This window comes from Chiloscyllium plagiosum, unplaced genomic scaffold (assembly GCF_037043375.1).
Source record: "Chiloscyllium plagiosum isolate Xiang-an unplaced genomic scaffold, Cpla_swu_hap1 HiC_scaffold_30, whole genome shotgun sequence".
In the NCBI taxonomy this organism is placed as follows: domain Eukaryota; kingdom Metazoa; phylum Chordata; class Chondrichthyes; order Orectolobiformes; family Hemiscylliidae; genus Chiloscyllium; species Chiloscyllium plagiosum.
In genome coordinates this window covers 28981129-28999280 of record NW_028270168.1, presented here as the reverse complement: position 1 = coordinate 28999280, position 18152 = coordinate 28981129, and the positions used below count along the sequence as shown (strand labels likewise).

At 39.7% G+C, this 18152-nt stretch overlaps 1 protein-coding gene across 5 annotated transcripts in view; it reads right to left on the bottom strand.

The window, feature by feature from the left end:
• clspn (claspin) overlaps nt 1–18152 on the bottom strand; it is a 60179-nt gene that overhangs the window by 18276 nt on the left and 23751 nt on the right. For 3 of the 5 annotated variants that reach the window (XM_043717709.2, XM_043717708.2, XM_087976853.1), the window contains 8 exons: nt 17882–17999; nt 17666–17735; nt 13234–13322; nt 12278–12439; nt 4208–4329; nt 3294–3421; nt 762–852; nt 346–425 (listed from right to left, as the gene is read on the bottom strand). In XM_043717709.2, coding sequence (XP_043573644.2) covers nt 346–425; nt 762–852; nt 3294–3421; nt 4208–4329; nt 12278–12439; nt 13234–13322; nt 17666–17735; nt 17882–17999 — 860 coding nt within the window. The remainder of the gene's footprint in view (nt 1–345; nt 426–761; nt 853–3293; nt 3422–4207; nt 4330–12277; nt 12440–13233; nt 13323–17665; nt 17736–17881; nt 18000–18152) is intronic. The other 2 variants (XM_087976852.1, XM_043717707.2) reach the window with 2 other exon arrangements.

Genomic DNA, 18152 nt, shown 5'->3' with positions numbered 1-18152 from the left:
ACTGAACAAAGAGACCTTGGAGTGCAGGTTCATTGCTCCTTGAAAGTGGAGTCACTGGTAGAAAGGATAGTGAAGGCGGCATTTGGTATGCTTTCCTTTATTGGTCAGAGGATTGAGTACAGGAGTTGGGAGGTCATGTTGCGGCTGTACAGGACTTTAGTTAGGCCCTATTGGAATATTGCGTGCAATTCTGGTCTCCTTCCTATCGGAAAGCTGTTGTGAAACTTGAAAGGGTTCAGAAAAGATTTACCAACTCTGATCCCTTTTCTTGCCTCTCATTTTTGAAATACTTGAAACGGGGAGCACTCTTCTTTTCAAGTAACCAATTCAATAATGATCACATACCCGAAGGACAGATGATTTCTGGGGCTTCTGCCCTGCTGATTCCTGTTGCTTTTTCTCTGAAACTACTTCCATGGAGATACCTGCAAACCCAGATAGAGCAATCATTAGATTGAGTCTTCTCCAATACTTTTTGCTTTACACCAAGTAAACCCAAATAGTTGAACATCTGTCCTACATTTAGTGGCACCATCTAAACCTTGTTCATCTGGACAAGTGTCCAGTAGGTTTTCACATACATTTCTGATAAAATAAAATCTGGTGCAATTGTGACATAGGTTTATCTAAATCACATTTAAGCACATATTGATGTTGGTTTGATTTGTAAAATGGCACTTAGTCTTCATCTCTTCTCTAAGATCAGAAAACATTTCTTGCTAAGTTCAAAAATTGCTCTGAAGAACATTGATTGCACAGACCTTTCTGTAAAGTTTTCACGGTAATTTTCTTTGCCAGTTTCATGAATTGACTATCTTCACCAACTTCCTCTTCACTACCTGCATCCTGTGACTAGACCAAAAGCGAGATAGATTATACTTCAATCTAAAGAAATCCAATAGAAAATTAAACCATAAATCAAAACTGGAAAGATTCAAAAATATATTTTAGTATCAGCATGTAAAAATAAAGTATGTCTGGATCAAGACTTTTTGTGCAACTTCAGTGAAGAGGAAACTTCTTATTGGTCTCAAAAGACAGATGTTTTCAATGATATTTTTAAAAAAATTACACTTCCTTGGTTGTTATAATTTTTCATATCACCTTGCCTCTACCTCAGCCCAGAAAGAAAGGCTGATATGTTACAAACTGAGTGACTAAATTTAATCAAGAGTATTATGAAAAAGTAAGGAAGTGTAAACAAGTTCCCTATTTTTCAAGCTAGATCACTCTCCAATTAAAATGTAGTTTACCAGGATCTACTGCAGTGAGGAATCAAATCATGAGGTTACTTTAAGGAAAAATGGGCTAATTTATTACCTACCAACTGAAAAAATAAAAGTAGTAGCATCAAGCATACCACCTTTGGACAGTTGTACATACACAAGTTGTCATGACATCCATTTCCAGCATTCAATGAGAATGCAACATCAATCTCCAATAGTTACAGTGCTATATTCAGTTCAGCGATATGGGAAGAGCTTATTAGAAGGTTTTCTAGAGGCTACTAAAAGCATTTCTGTGCATACTGTTTAGTGGGAAAGAAAGACTGGAGGTTCCATTTTGGAATGACTTTTAGCAATATTCCAAGTAGCCCACACCGTTGACTGTGTACATTCAGGACTCAGAAGATGCCCTGCAGAGCCTCAGGAAGTGGGAATGTTGTAAGCATTTTCTCATTGTGTTAGGCAAAGCTTCAAGGGGTCAAATGATGATTGCGAGCATTAATACTTCAGTATAGTGGACAGAGTGAGAGCCCACAAGCCATATTTGCTGTACATATCGGAGCAAAATTAGAACTCAGGGAAAATACAGAAATGCATCTGGGCTGGTGAAGCATTAAGTTATGCTTGCAAATGAGGCCTGGAGTGCAATTTTGAAGTACGGGGAAGACCTAGGGGAGGATTGTGATTAACCAGAACAGCAGCAGTCATGGGGCAGGCCATGATGAAATTTCTTCTCAAGCAACTCCAAGGCTAGATCAGCAAAGTGAAGGAATCTAATGTCTTGTGAAGTTTAATTAGACTTAATAACCCACCATGGTATTGATATCTGGGTGAGTGGCTGAGAAATCCATGAGGTTTATTGTGATTGCATTTGCTATTTGAGTGTCGCAGTCAAAAAAAATTGCCAGTCTTCTGTATTTCAAGCAACTGCTTGTGACAAGTTTATGTATTGAATTCATTGTTTCCTAGTGTGATAATTACAGGTGATAGTTCCATCTTAAACATATGAACAATCCCAGAAGCATAAACAGAAGTAGGCAATGAGGATCTACTTGTGCCTGGGGGAGGCTCTTGCTGGATGGTTTCCTTGCCTTTGGATAAAATATGAGTTTAGCTACACACTCTTTTGTCTAACACACACTGTGGTCAGGTGATGCATGTGGTCATGTTAAGACTGTTTTCAGTTCCTTTCTTATAAAAAACACATTGTTCACCAAAATCCCAAGTATTAATTCAGATAATGAAATTTAAAAATCAATTGGCCATATTTCACATACTGTGCTGAAAGTCAGAAGGACATTTGCTTTCCCAGCAATTGCTGAATTTAATTTCCTAGAGGAGCATCGTAAGCAGCACTTAACTCACTAAATAGTATGCATAAGGCAGGTCTGTGTAGAAGATTCTAGATTATAAAGCAGCTACATTGGATAGAAATTCTGACTGTAGAACACAGCAAAATGCCCAGGTGTATCTCATATCGCAAATGGCAGTAATACGATCAAAAAAGCAAGAATTTCTTCTTGCTTTGACATGTTGACTAAGTAAAGTGATAGTCTCCTCAGCAGCAAAAACTGAAATTGCCAGAGAAACTTAGCATCTATGGAGAGAAAGCAGAGTTTGACATTTTGAATTCAATGACTCTTCTTTTGAACCAGTAGAGTTAGGAAAAAGTGGTATATATGCGAGAGAGAGAGAGAGAGCGCAAGTGAAGGAAAACAGCAGTTAAGCAGACAAAGGATAGATAATAGTAGGCCATATGGTATTTATAGTAAGCTATAAATCACTCCAACCCACTTTTGGGGTCCAGAGCATACCTGATACATGAACATGTTTGCAAATGATCAGTATTTTGGAGTCCAACTCATATCCATCAATGGATCTTTTAAAAAAACTATGCTTAGTTAGCCTGCTAGAAAGTCTGATCTCAATTTTAAAATGTGGCAATATTGAAGTAAATCATAGAATATGTTTGCTGTAAGAGGCAAAAGCATTAATAGTTTAGCACCTTATATTAACATTAAGTGTACCCAATTGATGTACCAAAACCAGCTAATGTGCAAGAATCACCTGCTCACGAAACCACTGCTCACGTTCAAACCGATCTTTTCGCCATTTTACTTCTGCGTCATCCACTTCCTCTTCTTCTGGTCCATCCTCAGAATCTCCATGAAACAAGTCAATCTGTGAGGAATCATCTGAAATAAAACACATTTATCATCCTCAAAATAAAGCTGATTTTCAATTCAAATCAGGAGGAATATTTAATTCACCTCCTGCTTCTTTCTTCAGCTGTCTTTCAGTAAAGTCTTCATTGTCTGCACAAAATAGTACAAATAATAATCCACTGGAGAATGGAGCAAGAACATCTCACCAATGGTTAGAGTCATACAGCAGTTCATTCCACATACAAACCACTGTGTTAAAAAAGTTGTCCCTCGTGTCCTTTTTAAATCTTTCTTTTCTCACCTTAAAAGTATGCCCCCTAGTTTTGAAAGCTCCCACCTTGGGGAAAAGACATTTGCTATTCACCGTATCCATGCCTCTCATGATTTTATAAACCTCGATAAGGATACCCCTCAACCTCCTACACTTGAGTGACAGAAGTCCCAGCCTATCCAGTCTATTTCCATAATTCAAACCCCTTATTCCCAACAACATCCTGGTAAATCTTCTCTGGATGTTCTCCGGTTTAATAATATCCTTTCTTTCTATAAGGTGACCAGGACTGCACATGGTTCTCCAGAAGACATCTCACCAAAGTCCTGTATAATCTCAACATGACATCCCTGCTCTTACATTTCAAGGTCTGAGCAATAAAGGCAAGCGTGCTAAACACCTTCTTAACCATGTCTACCTCTGACACAAATTTCAAATAATTATGTACCTGAATTCCGAGACTTGTCTGTTCTATAATACTACCCAATTCAGATAATAAGAGGCTATGGTCAATGTAAATGAATTTGACATTTGGAAAAACGTACCAATATTTTTCCAACGGAACTTCCGTGCACGACCTGGGCCATCACTGTGCAGGTCCCCATCAGCTAGGTAATGTTCTTGATAAAGACGCAACTTCCGTTTATCCTCATCCATCAAAGCTTTCCTGCAGGTTGTCGGGTCATGGAATGAAAAAAAAAGCAATAAGTGGTGCTTGCTGACAGTTGCAAACATTTAAAGGGATATTTTCAAATGTATAGAAAAGATACGCTCCAACAAATAAGAAAAATTCTGAAGGATAGACCCGCTATGTGATTTGCTAAAAAAGTAAAAGGTAACAGCAAGCTCAAAGATAAGATATAATTGTGCAAAAAAAAAAGTTAGTCAAAAAGATAAAAACATGAAAACGGTTAAACAGGATTACTACCAGTGCCACAAGCTAGTCAGAGTAGAAACAGTAGGATATATAGGACGAATATGTTGCAGAAGATAGTGTGAGGGGGAAGAATTCAGATTTATGGGGCATCGAGACTGGTTCTGGGGGAGGTAGGACCTGTATAAACTGGACGGATTACACCTGCGCAGGACTGGGACTAATGTCTTTTCAGGGGTACTTGGTAGAATAGTTGGGGAGGGTTTAAACTAGTGTGGCAGAGGATGGGAACCAGAGGAGTAGGACAGTAGATGCAGGAATTAATGGAGACGCAGAAACCAGAGCAAACATGACGAAGAACAAGCAGAGAAATGCTGCTGAAAAAGAGCAGGGGAGGTGGTCTGAAATGTTTATATTTCAACTCAAGAGGTACAATTGGCAAGCTGGATGAACCCAGAGCATTGATTAGTACTTGGAACTATGACATTATTGCAATTACGGAGACTTGGCTGAAAAAGAGGACTGGCAGCTGAAAGCCCCAGTATTTAGATATAACAGGTATGTCAGAAAGGGCTGTAAGAGGGATGGGGGAAGTATCTTTCAGCTATACTGAGGGAGAATACATCAGAGGACTCATGCAGCAAGGCAGTATGGGTAGAACTCAGGAACAGGAAAAGGTGAAATCACAAAGCTGGGGGTATACTATAGGCCTCCCAACAGCCAGTGGGAGATAGAGGAGGGATTGTAAGCAGATTTCAGAACTTTGTAATAACAGTAGGGTTGTTCTGGTGGGTGATTTTAATTTCCCCTGCATCAACTAGGACATCATGCCAGAGGCTTGGATGGATTGGAATTTGTAAGGACCATTCGGGAGGATTTCTTGACAGTATGTAATCAGTCCAACCACAAAAGAGGTTACATTGGACCTGGTTTTGGTAAATGAGCCTGGCCAGGTGAGTGAAGTTTTAGTGGGAGAGCATTTCAGGCGCGGTGACCGTAATAATGAGTTTTAAGATACTCATCGAAAGGGATAACAGCAGTCTTTGGGTTAAATTGAGAGAAGGCAAGCTACAATGATATTAGGCAGGAACTGGAGAATGTTGATTGGAGGTGGATGTTTGAGGGCAAATCCACATTTGACATGTGGGAGTATTTAAATCGGCAGTAAAGAGGAGTTCAGGAGCAGCACATTCCTGCGAGAATGAAGGACAGATATGGCAAATTATATCAACCTTGGATGACCAGGGATGTTATGGCCTTGGTCAAAAAGAGAAAGGAAGTATACATAAAGTCGCAGTTCACCTGATGAAGGAGCGGCACTCCGAAAGCTAGTGTGCTTCCAATTAAACCTGTTGGACTATAACCTGGTGTTGTGTGATTTTTAACTTTGTACATAAGCTCGAGGGGGGATGGGAACTGACAAATCCCTTGAAATATAAGGAAAGTAGGAAATAACTTAAACAAGAAATTATAAGGGTGAAAAGGGGTCATGGAAAGTCATTGGCAAACAGGATTAAGGAGAATCCCAAGGCTTTTTAAACATATATAAAAAGCAAGAAGGTAGCAAGGGGAAGGGTTGGCCCACTCAAGGACAAAGGAGGAAATCTGCGTATGGAGCCAGAAGTGGTAGGTAAGGTCTTAAAAGAAAACTGTCTGTCGGTATTCAGCAAAGCAAAGGAACTTGTGGAGGATGTTCTCTGGGAAAAGAGTGTCAAATTTCTAAGCCAAGTTGCTATTCAAAGGGAAGAGGTGTGTGTCTAAAAAGAATTAAGGTAGATAAGTCCTCAGGGTCCTGATGAGATCTATCCCAGAATACTGAGGGAAGGAAGAGAACAAATAGCTGGAGCATTGACAGACATTGTTGTATCCTCTTTGGCCATAGGTGAGGTCCCAGACGATTGATTATTCTCCAATGTTGTTCCATTATTCAAGGACGGTCACAGGAATAATTCAGCAAATTACAGGCCTGTCAGCCTTATGTCAGTGGTAGGGAAATTAACAGAAAAAATTCTCAGGGACAAGATCTATAAGCCTTTAGAAGCAAATAGACTTATTAATGACAAACAGCTCGGTTTTATGCAGGGGAGGTCATGCCTCGTTAACTTGATAGTGTTTTTTGAGGAGGCGATGAAGATGATTGAGGAAAAAGTGGCTATTTTGTCTACATGGACTTCAGTAGTCTTTGACAAGGTTCCTCAAAAGGTGAAGTCACATGGTATTGGGGTGAGCTGGCAAGATGGACACAGAATGGCTTTGCCAGAGGAGACAGGGTAGTGGCAGAAGGATGCTTTTCAGAATGGAGGGCTGTGACTAGTGGTGTTCCACAGGGATCAGTGCTGGGACCTCTGCTGTTCATGATCTATATAGAGTCATAGAAATGTACAGCATAGAAACATACCCTTTGGTCCAACCCGTCCATGGCGACCAGATATCCCAACCCAATCTAGTCCCACCTGCCAGTACCCGGCTCATATCCCTCCAAACCCTTCTTATTCATATACCCATCCAAATGCTACTTAAATGTTGCAATTGTACCAGCCTCCACCACATCCTCTGGCAGCTCATTCCATACACGCACCACCCTCTGCGCGAAAAAGTTGCCCCTTACGTCTCTTTTATATATTTCCCCTCTCACCCTAAACCTATGCCCTCTAGTTCTGGACGCCCTGACCCCAGGGAAAAGACTTTGTCTATTTATCCTATCCATGCCCCTCAATTTTGTAAACCTCTATAAGGTCACCCCTCAGCCTCCTACGCTCCAGGGAAAACAGCCCCAGTCTGTTCAGCCTCTCCCTGTAGCTCAGATCCTCCAACACTGGCAACATCCTTGAAAGGGTTCAGAAAAGATTTACAAGTTTCACAACAGCTTTCCGACAGGAAGGAGACCAGAATTGCACGGACTATTCCAACAGTGGCTTAAACAATGTCCTGTACAGTCGCAACATGACCTCCCAACTCCTGTACTCAATTCTCTGACCAATAAAGGAAAGCATACCAAACGCTATCCTCACTATCCTATCTACCTGCGATTCCACTTTCAAGGAGCTATGAACCTGCATTCCAAGGTTTCTTTGTTCAGCAACACTCCCTAGGACCTTACCATTAAGTGTATAAGTCCTGCTAAGATTTCTTTCCCAAAATGCAGCACCTTGCATTTATCTGAATTAAACTCCATCTGCCACTTCTCAGCCCATTGGCCCATCTGATCCAGATCCTGTTGTAATCTGAGGTAACCCTCTTCACTGTCCACTACACCTCCAATTTTGGTGCCATCTGCAAACTTACTAACTGTACCTCTTATGCTCGCATCCAAATCATTTATGTAAATGACAAAGAGTATAGGGCCCAGCACCAATCCTTGTGGCACTCCACTGGTCACAGCCTCCACTCTGAAAAACAACCCTCCACCACCACCCTGTGTCTTCCACCTTTGAGCCAGTTCTGTATCCAAATGGCTAGTTCTCCCTGTATTCCATGAGATCTAACCTTGCTGATCAGTCTCCCATGGGGAACCTTGTCGAACGCCTTACTGAAGTCCATAAAGATCAAATCTACTGCTCTGCCTTCATTCATCTTCTTTGTTACTTCTTCAAAAAACTCAATCAAGTTTATGAGACATGATTTTCCACGCACAAAGCCATGTTGACTATCCCTAATCAGTCCTTGCCTTTCCAAATACATGTACATCCTGTCCATCAGGATTCCCTCCAACAACTTGCCACCACTGAGGTCTGGCTTGTCTTTACCACCCCTCTTAAACAGTGGCACCACGTTTGCCAACCTCCAGTCTTCCGGCACCTCACCTGTGACTATCGATGATACAAATATCTCAGCAAGAGGCCCAGCAATCACTTCTCTAGCTTCCCGCAGACTTCTCATGTACACCTGATCAGGTCCTGGGGATTTATCCACCTTTAACCGTTTCAAGAAATCCAGCACTTCCTTCTCTGTAATCTGGACATTTTGCAAGATGTCACTATCTATTTCCCGACAGTCGATATCTTCCATATCCTTTACCACAGTAAACACTGATGCAAAATATTCATTTAGTATCTCCCCCATTTTCTGTGGCTCCACACAAAGGCTGCCTTGCTGATCTTTGAGGGGCCCTATTCTCTCTCTAGTTACCCTTTTGTCCTTAATAGATTTGTAAAAACCCTTTGGATTCACCTTAATTCTATTTGCCAAAGCTATCATGTGTCCCCTTTTTGCCCTCCTGATTTCCCTCTTAAGTATACTCCTACTTCCTTTATGCTCTAAGGATTCACTCAATCTATCCTGTCTGTACCTGACATATGCTTCCTTCTTTTTCTTAACCAAACCCTCAATTTCTTTAGTCATCCAGCATTCCCTATACCTACCAGCCTTTCCTTTCACCCTGACAGGAATATACTTTCTCTGGATTCTTGTTATCTCATTTCTGAAGACTTCCCATTTTCCAGCCGTCCCTTTACCTGCGAACATCTGACTCCAGTCAGCTTTCGAAAGTTCTTGCCTAATACCATCAAAATTGGCCTTTCTCCAATTTAGAACTTCAATTTTTAGATCTGGTCTACCCTTTTCCATCACTATTTTAGAACGAACAGAATTATGGTCGCTGACCCCAAAGTGCGCCCCCATTGACACCTCAGTCACGTGCCCTGCCTTATTTCCCAAGAGTAGGTCAGGTTTTGCACCTTCTCTAGTAGGTACATCCACATACTGAATCAGAAAATTGTCTTGTACACACTTAAAAAAATCCTCTCTATCTAAACCTTTAACTTGGAGGAAAGCATAGCTGGTATAATTAGTAAATTTGCAGACTATACAAAGATTGGTGGAGTTGCAGATAATGAGGAGGATTATCAGATGATACATTAGGATAGAAGTCAGTTGGAGGCAGGGGCAGAAAATGGTAGATGGAGTTTAATCCCGTCAAATATAAGGTGACGCATTTTGGAAATCAAGTAGAGGCGGAAGCATTAGGAGTATTGATATGCAGACAGCACTGGGTGTGCAGGTTCACAGATCGCTGAAGGTGGCAGCACAGGTGGCAGCACAGGTGGATAAAGGTAGTAAAAAAGGCCTAAAGCATGCTTGCCTTCATTGGATGGGGCACTGAGTCTAAGTTAAGCTGTAGCTTTATAGAACTTAAGCAGCAAACTACAGGCTGAACATTCGTTGTAGGGAAAACGTTAGAAGTTATTATTAACGATGTGCTGGGGTGGGGGGTGGATACTTAAGCCATGCGGGGCATTTGTGAAACCATTGTCTGAACTGTGCAGTACTAGTTACCGTACTTAGTTAAGATGTTAATGTATTGGAAGCAGTACAGAAAACCTTTACTGGACTAATGCCTGGAATACATGGATTGTCTTGAGGAAAGGTTAGACAAGCTAGGTCTGCACCCTGTGAAGCTTAGAAGTCAGAGGTGACTTAACAAAAATGAAAGTGAATTTGACCAGATCAATGTGGAAAAGATGTTTCCTTTTGAGAGAGAAGGTAGAACGACATGACATAGTTTTAAACGAGAGGGTCATTCATTTAAGTCAGACAAGAGGATATTGTGTGTCTTTGGTATTGCCTTGCTCAAAAAGCAATGAAGACAAAACCTTTAAGACGGATGCATTCTTGATATCTAAGTGGGTGAAAGATTAAATTGGGAACGTGTAGGAACGTAGAGTGGAATATAAAATCAGATCAGCACATTCTGATTGAATGGTGGAGCAATTTCAACAGGCTGAAGGGTCTACGCATTATGTGATAACATAATTCTTTTGGGACAACAAAGCAGGAATCAACAGCAAATTCAATGTTGGTTCTTACATTCAAAGTGTCAAGCACTGTAATCAATTGTAACTTGCTTATTTATTAAAGGGTTAACTTATGACATTCACCATTTACTCAAAATGTATGGATTAATTGCATGACAAGACATCACTTGGCCTACAGTCTTAGAGGACAAACCAAAAGGATGGCAAATGTCCCAAATTATTCAAATTCAAGCAGCGCATCTTTTGTTTGCAAAAAACAATGATGATTTACTGCTCGCCTATTTCAGAAGATCATTTGGGCATTCTGAAATTGAAGTGAAACTCCCAATTATGATGCTTAACTTTAGGTGGTCTTGCAAGTATTAATCCAGTTCATTAACTAAACAATAAGCTCTCTAACTTGATTTGCTATGCAATTTAATCACAGAGCTCCCAGAAATAGCTATGCGATTAAAGTACTCCAGTTGTAAATAAAACAAGTATTTTGACATTACATATAGCAACAGTCGAATGAAGATATTCATGTATCAAAAGATCGATCCAGAATCTGGACCATACAGCAGTTATATTTTGAGAGACAAAGAGTAATAAAATTCTGGGCGAATCTTCAATGTGATGCAAAAGACGTATTGAAGTCAAAGAGCGATCCAGACTTTGGACAACAGTAAAGGCACTAGTCGTTTACTCTACCATCAGCTGTACAAATTTTGAGGATTTACTCCAATATATTGAGACACCATGTGCTCCGAAGACATTTTGAATAAAACTGCAAATATTAAAATCTAATTTGTACCAAAAACAAATTAAGGATTTAAGAGATGCACGAGGAGAAGGCAAGAACAACAGAAAAATGGGCTTAAAAAGTTGAAACTTCAATACAGTATTGACGTTCTTCTGAAGGACTGAGACTCCGTATTTACAAAATTAAGTTCTTCAGAGTCAGAGAGGTTACAAGAAATAATTATCTTGCCATTTAAAAATATCAATACATCATCCTAGCTTTTCTTGATTTTTTTTGGGCCAGTACCCCAACTTTTCATATTGCACCAATTTCAATGCTGAGTCTGCATTATATCACTCAAATTCAATTTTAGCACAACTTGCAAAGAAGCAGAATAACAGAAATTGCATCTTCTAAACTTCCATGCTTGACTCTACAAAAGCATATCCCAGACATCTTAATTTTACTTCTATATTCTTTACAGGCTGTTTATTCATCAATGCCATCACTAGGTGGCACCATGAACGTTCACGTGCAAACACAAATTTGCTATTCCACATCACCGCAATGATGTAGAAGTGCCAGTGCTGGACTGGGGTGGACAGAAGTCACACGATTCCAAGTTTAGTCCAATAGTTTATTTGAAATCATACAAACTTTTGGAGCACAGACCCTTCTGAAATTCAAAGACAAAGGGTGGGTGGCTGGTGTAGTATAGCGGCATGTCATGTGACTTATGATATCACAGCAAAGCAATGGAATGCTTTTAACAAATTTTGGGCATGAATGTCAGTGGGCCCAGCATCATAAACTTCCAACCCTGCATCAGTCTGAGTAACTCCCCTGAACATCATGAGGGCAACAGAAAGTAAGAGCTGAAATTTGTTTGTTTTGCCTCTAGTTTGGACCTGACAAACATGCAACTGTTCATTGCTCCTCACACTGTTCTCCAGCGTGGCTGATGCTAGTTAATTCATGCATGTGTAATATGGTGAAAAGGCTATTGTGGCAACGTGACATCGCTGGCACCATCTGCGCATGAGTAAGCAGACACCTTTCACGTGGCATACACTTCAGACAGAGTTACTTATATTCAACTCAATTTCACATTGAACGATGGGATCAGGTCTAATATTCTATCCTTCTCAAAAGGATCTTTTGGTTGATCCGATCTGATCCAAGAAATGATCAAATTCTTTACTTGAGCCTTAATCATTACCCAAAACAATAGAGAGAAAACAGCCCTGTGCATTTGGCAAGTACTCACATGTGAATTTTGTTTACTTGTTCTTGCAGTTCCTCATCTGATGGAAGCTCCTCTTCAATTATATCCTCTTCATAGTCATCAGATTCTGCATCTGATTCGTCATCACTTGCCACCTCACTGCCAGAGAGTTCAGCCTCATCCTCAACAAAATCTTTTAATTTTCTACAAAATAATTTCAAAATTAGAGTCACAATTGGACTGAAACAACCAATAATCTACCATAATACTGAAATGAGAAGCATGACATTTCTTCTGATGTCAGGAAACATGGCCCATACAATGCTCAGGCAAATGGTGATGTTTCAGAAGGGAGCCTGGAATAAGATATCTGTGGGCTATTTGACTATGGGCATCACGGCCATTCCAAGACGCAAAATCAAAACATGCCAAATATTGCCTACTTCCAAAGTCAAATTTAATTTTCAGAAAATGGATTTTTTTCCCCCCCATTCAGGGGGGTGAGGGTACCACCGGCTTGGCTAGCATTTATTGCCAATCCCTAATTGCCCAGAGGACAGTTCAGAGTCAACCACATGGAGCCCAGATGAGGCAAGGATGGGAGTTTCTCTCCCTAAGGGACATTAGTGAACCAGGTGGCTTTTTCCAACAATCATCAATGGATTCTTGATAGTCATTGGACTCCTAATGCCAGATTTATTTAAAATTGAATTCAAATTCCACCATCTACTGTGGCAGAATTCAAACCCAGGTGCCAGAACATTATCTGGCTCTCTGGATTAACAGTTCAGCAATAATACCATGAGGCCATCGCCTCCCCTGAATTCAACAGGTCACAGCTGAAAAGATTCAATGTTCAAAACTTGGAAATGTTGCAATTAAATCAAACAAACAATGATGAAAGCAGGAAATGTTGGAAATATACATCACAAATATATTCCAAGATGTAGCTGTGGTTTAGAGGGAAGAGGAGGAAATACAATTTCTTTCATACTCACAGTTTGCGCTTCCTAAGAACTTCCCGGGCCATCTGTTGCTCTTCATCTTCCACTTTTTCGTCATCTTCCTCTTTAACACTTCTCTCATCCTAGTCAGAGAAATTAAATAAATTCATCAAGACAAACAGCAAGCAATTATAAGTCTCAAATTACACATTAAAGCAGATACAATAGATCTTGCATATTTACTCAGCCTTCCAAGCAGGAGTAGCATTAATTTTGCCTCAAATCTTTCAAAGCAGGGTCATTCCTCAAGCAGATTTCCAACTCTTGAAGGGTTTGAACTGGTTCCCCAGTCAACAAGCAGCAAACAATCAACCCAAGTATTTTAACCAAAGTGGCTTGCAGCCGTAGAGTACTCACTAAGGTCTCTTCACATAACAAAAGCAGTTGCAGAAAGGATGTTTAGATTAGATTAGATTACAGTGTGGAAACAGGCCCTTGGGCCCAACACCGACCTGCCGAAGCGAAATCCACTCATACCCCTACATTTACCCCTTACCTAACACTACGGGCACTTTAGTATGGCCAATTCACCTGACCCTGCACATCTTTTTGGATGGTGGGAGGAAACCGGAGCACCGGAGGAAACCCACGCAGACACGGGGAGAACGTGCAAACTCCACACAGTCAGTCGCCTGAGGCGGGAATTGAACCCGGGTCTCTGGCGCTGTGAGGCAGCAGTGCTAATCACTGTGCCACCGTGCCGCCCACAAAGATTTAGATTACTTACAGTGTGGAAACAGGCCCTTCGGCCCAACAAGTCAACACCGACCCGCCGAAGCGTAACCCACCCAGACCCATACTCCTACATTTACCCCTTCACCTAACACTACGGGCAATTCAGCATGACCAATTCACCTAACCTGCACATTTTTTTTTGGACTGAGAGAGGAACCCGGAACACCCGGAGGAAACCCACGCAGACACGGGGAGATGTATTTGCCTATTTGCAATTCCTGAAATCAACATGCTCGTACATCTGAATTAAGTTTTGGTTTCCAATCTGAATTTCTCCAAGACACTACAGGTTATTTTCTTCTCAATCAAGGTTGCTCACAATGTAAGGCTTTTAAAAGAGATTCCATCACAAATAGATGTAAGAAATCCACCAAATCTTTCTTCATCCACAGTACTGTTATGCGAAATGTATTCCCTATCTTACAATGTCTCAGTGTAAGCTCAAGCAAAACGTCACATGGTGCATCAATTTCTACTCATTTAGCACCCAGCTCCTTGCTGTTTTCTCAGTTTTCAGTTAGTCAATATCTCAACAATTTAAAAGCGTTCATATTTAAGTAATCTACAATCTCACCTTCGGCTATTACTCAGCATCATCTTTGCTACAAATACATTCCCTAAAACCTCTAACTTAGTTTCAACTGTCAGTGTATCCGCACTCTGCTTGCCCTGGTGCTTTCAACTGCCTTAAGCCTCACACTGAAGTATCTACTTAAAAAGTCTCCAGTTCAAATCTCTTCATTTATTTATAGTCCTCCTATAACTTATTTGGCACAGTATCCACCTCACTCCTTAGAACAGAGATGTTGAGATATTCATTGAAAATTATATAAAGGCAATTGGTCATCTCAATCAGGGAAATTTTTAAATAAGAATTCTGAAATCTATCCATACAAGTTTGAAAATTATGGCACAAAATAAAGTTATATTGTCGATATGTTGTGTTGTCAAACCAGTTCTAAAGCAGCATATAATGCTGTCTGCACAACTTCATTTTGAATCAGAAGGTACAGAATACATATGATTGGAAGTTAAAAAATAACAAGGGCAAGATGACAATGATGGGACTTTTCTATAGCCTACTAGCTGTAGCAATATGATAGGAGAGCATAAAATCAAGACGATCATTAAGGCAATACCTTAATCATTGCTGCCTTTAAACTTCAGGTAGATTGAGAAAAATCAAATTGGAAGTAAGTCATGAAGAATTCATAGAACATACTCAGGAACATACACAATACATTATCTATCCAACCAGGTTCAGTCTATTAAAGGTCTAGTAATGTGGACTAATGCTTAACGTATGATCTGAGAAGTAAAGATTTCCTAGAAAAGGTGACCCTAAAATGGTAGACTGTTGCTTTCAGTTCGACAGCGAGAAGCTTGGGTTGAAAAAACTGTCCTAAACTCAAAAGGGTAACTACAAAGTAATAAAGGCAGAGTTAACTAGTAAAGTACTTGAAGGAACAAAGAATAACGTTTAGTATATGGTGTGCAACAAACATGTAGTCCTATGATTCTAGGAAGGGGATAAAGCAATCATAGTTAACCAAGATAGTAGTCTATTGCACCAAATTAAAAGGAAAACATATAATAAAGCAAAGACATGTGTTAAGCCAGGTGATTGGGAAAGTTTTAGAACCATCAAAAGATGATTAAAAAAAAGATAAAAGATGGAAAAGACAAAAATTAGTTTACTCTCCAAGTTATGTCAAAACAGACATAGAGAACTTCTATAAATAGATTAAAACGGAAGTCAGGTCAAAATGAATGGACACCCTCTGGAGAAATAACAGCGGGGAACAAGGAAATCACAGAGGAGATAAGTAAACACTTGGCAGTCATTACAGTAGAAGACAATATTCAAAAATATTTTCAAAAATACTGAATAATCAAGGTGGTAACAGGGGATAAAAGAGAAAAAAACCCAACTATTACGAGAGAGAAAGTCTGCTGGGGAAACTAATCAGTTGATAACATCTTTGGACCTGATGGGTTCAAGGATATCAAAGGAAGCAGCAACAGGAATAGTGGATGCATTAGTAGCAATCTTCAATCTTTAAAGACTCCTTCAACTCTGGAAAAATCTCAGGCTTGGAAAAAAAGGAGACAAGAAAACGAGTAACTGTAGGCTAGTTAACATGTATCGATTAAAAAATATTAGAGCTTATTGTAGAGCATGTAATACCAGAGCATTTAGCAATGCAGAATAAAATAAAATGGAGTCAGCATGACTTTTAGATTACATTAGATTACATTACAGTGTGGAAACAGGCCCTTCGGCCCAACAAGTCCACACCAACCCGCCGAAGCGCAACCCACCCATACCCCTACATTTACCCCTTACCTAACACTACGGGCAATTTAGCATGCCCGTAGTGTTAGGAGATATCATGCCTGACAAATTATACAGTATGTTCAGATATAAAGCGATCAATTTCTGTGCGATCCCTCGTTATAAGAAAATTGCATGATAGTGGCACCATTTAAACCAATGGGACCAGAATTGCGTTATAACCAATACATGGAAGGAAAGTTTGTGTTTGACAAATAATGGCCTAAATTCTTCAATAATGTTATAGCCAATTCGTGTTGAGGAAATGGGTGTTATAGCAGAACCAACTATAATTCTTTTAAGGTGTTAGCAAGCAGAAGAGATAAAAGGGAACCAGTGGATGTGATCTATTTGGGTTTGCAAAAGGCATTTGATAAGATGCCATACATTAGGCGGTCAAGAGAACTTTTCAACAGGATCATTAACATTTCAAGGCTTTGAGACAGATTTTTAATCAGTAAGGTGATAGAGGGTTATGGCGGAAAAGGTAGGAAAATTGGCTTAATGATTATCAGATCATCCATAACCTCATCAAATGGCGGAGCAGACTTGATAGGCTGAATTGCCTCCTTCTGAACTTTATGGCACAACTTGACAAATCATTTATTTGTATAAATAAGCAAAGCTGAAGCAATGGGCTTGCTTACATAAAACATTACACAAGGCATACTACAAAAGAGACACTGGATAGTCTGGAATGTTGTTCTACAAAATGATTTTAGATCCCCTCTGAGGTTAGAGAATGATACTGAACCAGTCAATTATCTCATCGTTTACATTTCAACATGGCATCAAACGGATGCTCATCTCAAATTTTGCTATTTCCTTTTAAATAACTTCTAATCTAAGAGTTATCATCAATTGCACTCTAAATATAAACGCCCAGTTTCCAAAATATAAGCCTCCTTTTTGGAAGAGATCAGATTTGTCACATAGGTTTATTACAGAACTGACATGTCTAGTCAGACATAGCAAATGACTAACATTTATACAATTACCCCAAAATGATCTTACTGCACACTAATGAAACCAATTATTTTGTAAACAGAAGTACTTTTGTTCTTGGTGTTTCTCACGAGAACAAGACAACCAAAATTGTTCAAGTCATTCTTATCGCTCAATCTTAAATATCTCTCCAAGAAAGGGCCATTAGACAAATAGAAAGTGCACATGCTTCAGATTGCATTTAATCCCACCTGCCCACAAATATTGAATAAAGTATATCTTTAGGAGACCATTTGTATCATTACCTTAACCGGAAAGCTGCCAGAGACCAATGCTTAAAATTGGGATAACTAGCGAGAAACTTTAATATTCAAAATCACTTCCTTAAATTTCAAATCTACATTCACTCACCTCACTCTTAAAAACTTCATCATCTGTTAGCAGCTGAAACTGGTCATCTTCATTTTCCTTATCTTCTTCCCTAAATAGAAATTTAGAAGGCCAAAGAAAATGAAGTATTCATTATTTCAGAATAATATTGAAGCCCATGTTGAAAAGGGCTCCTGATCTAGAAAACCTGGGGCTCAAATAAAGACTCTGCTTTGCAGAATTGAAGTTTTCCCTTACTTGTCTGTTGGAAAAGAGCCTGAGCAAAGTGCAAGCACCTCAGTCATAAGATCATCTGATGCTGTGGTCACTGTTTTTTGATCCTTTACAGCAGAAGAGATGGAAGATGAAGATTCTGCTACAGAGAAGCAAGAAATGTTTCATTAATGCCACCTCAATGTGACTAGAAAATGGTGTTTCAAATTTGTATCTGCCTAGTTCATATTGCGAAATAAGGATAAACACTGGAACTTTATATACTTCAAGTTAGAACATCAGTCTCTTGTCACTT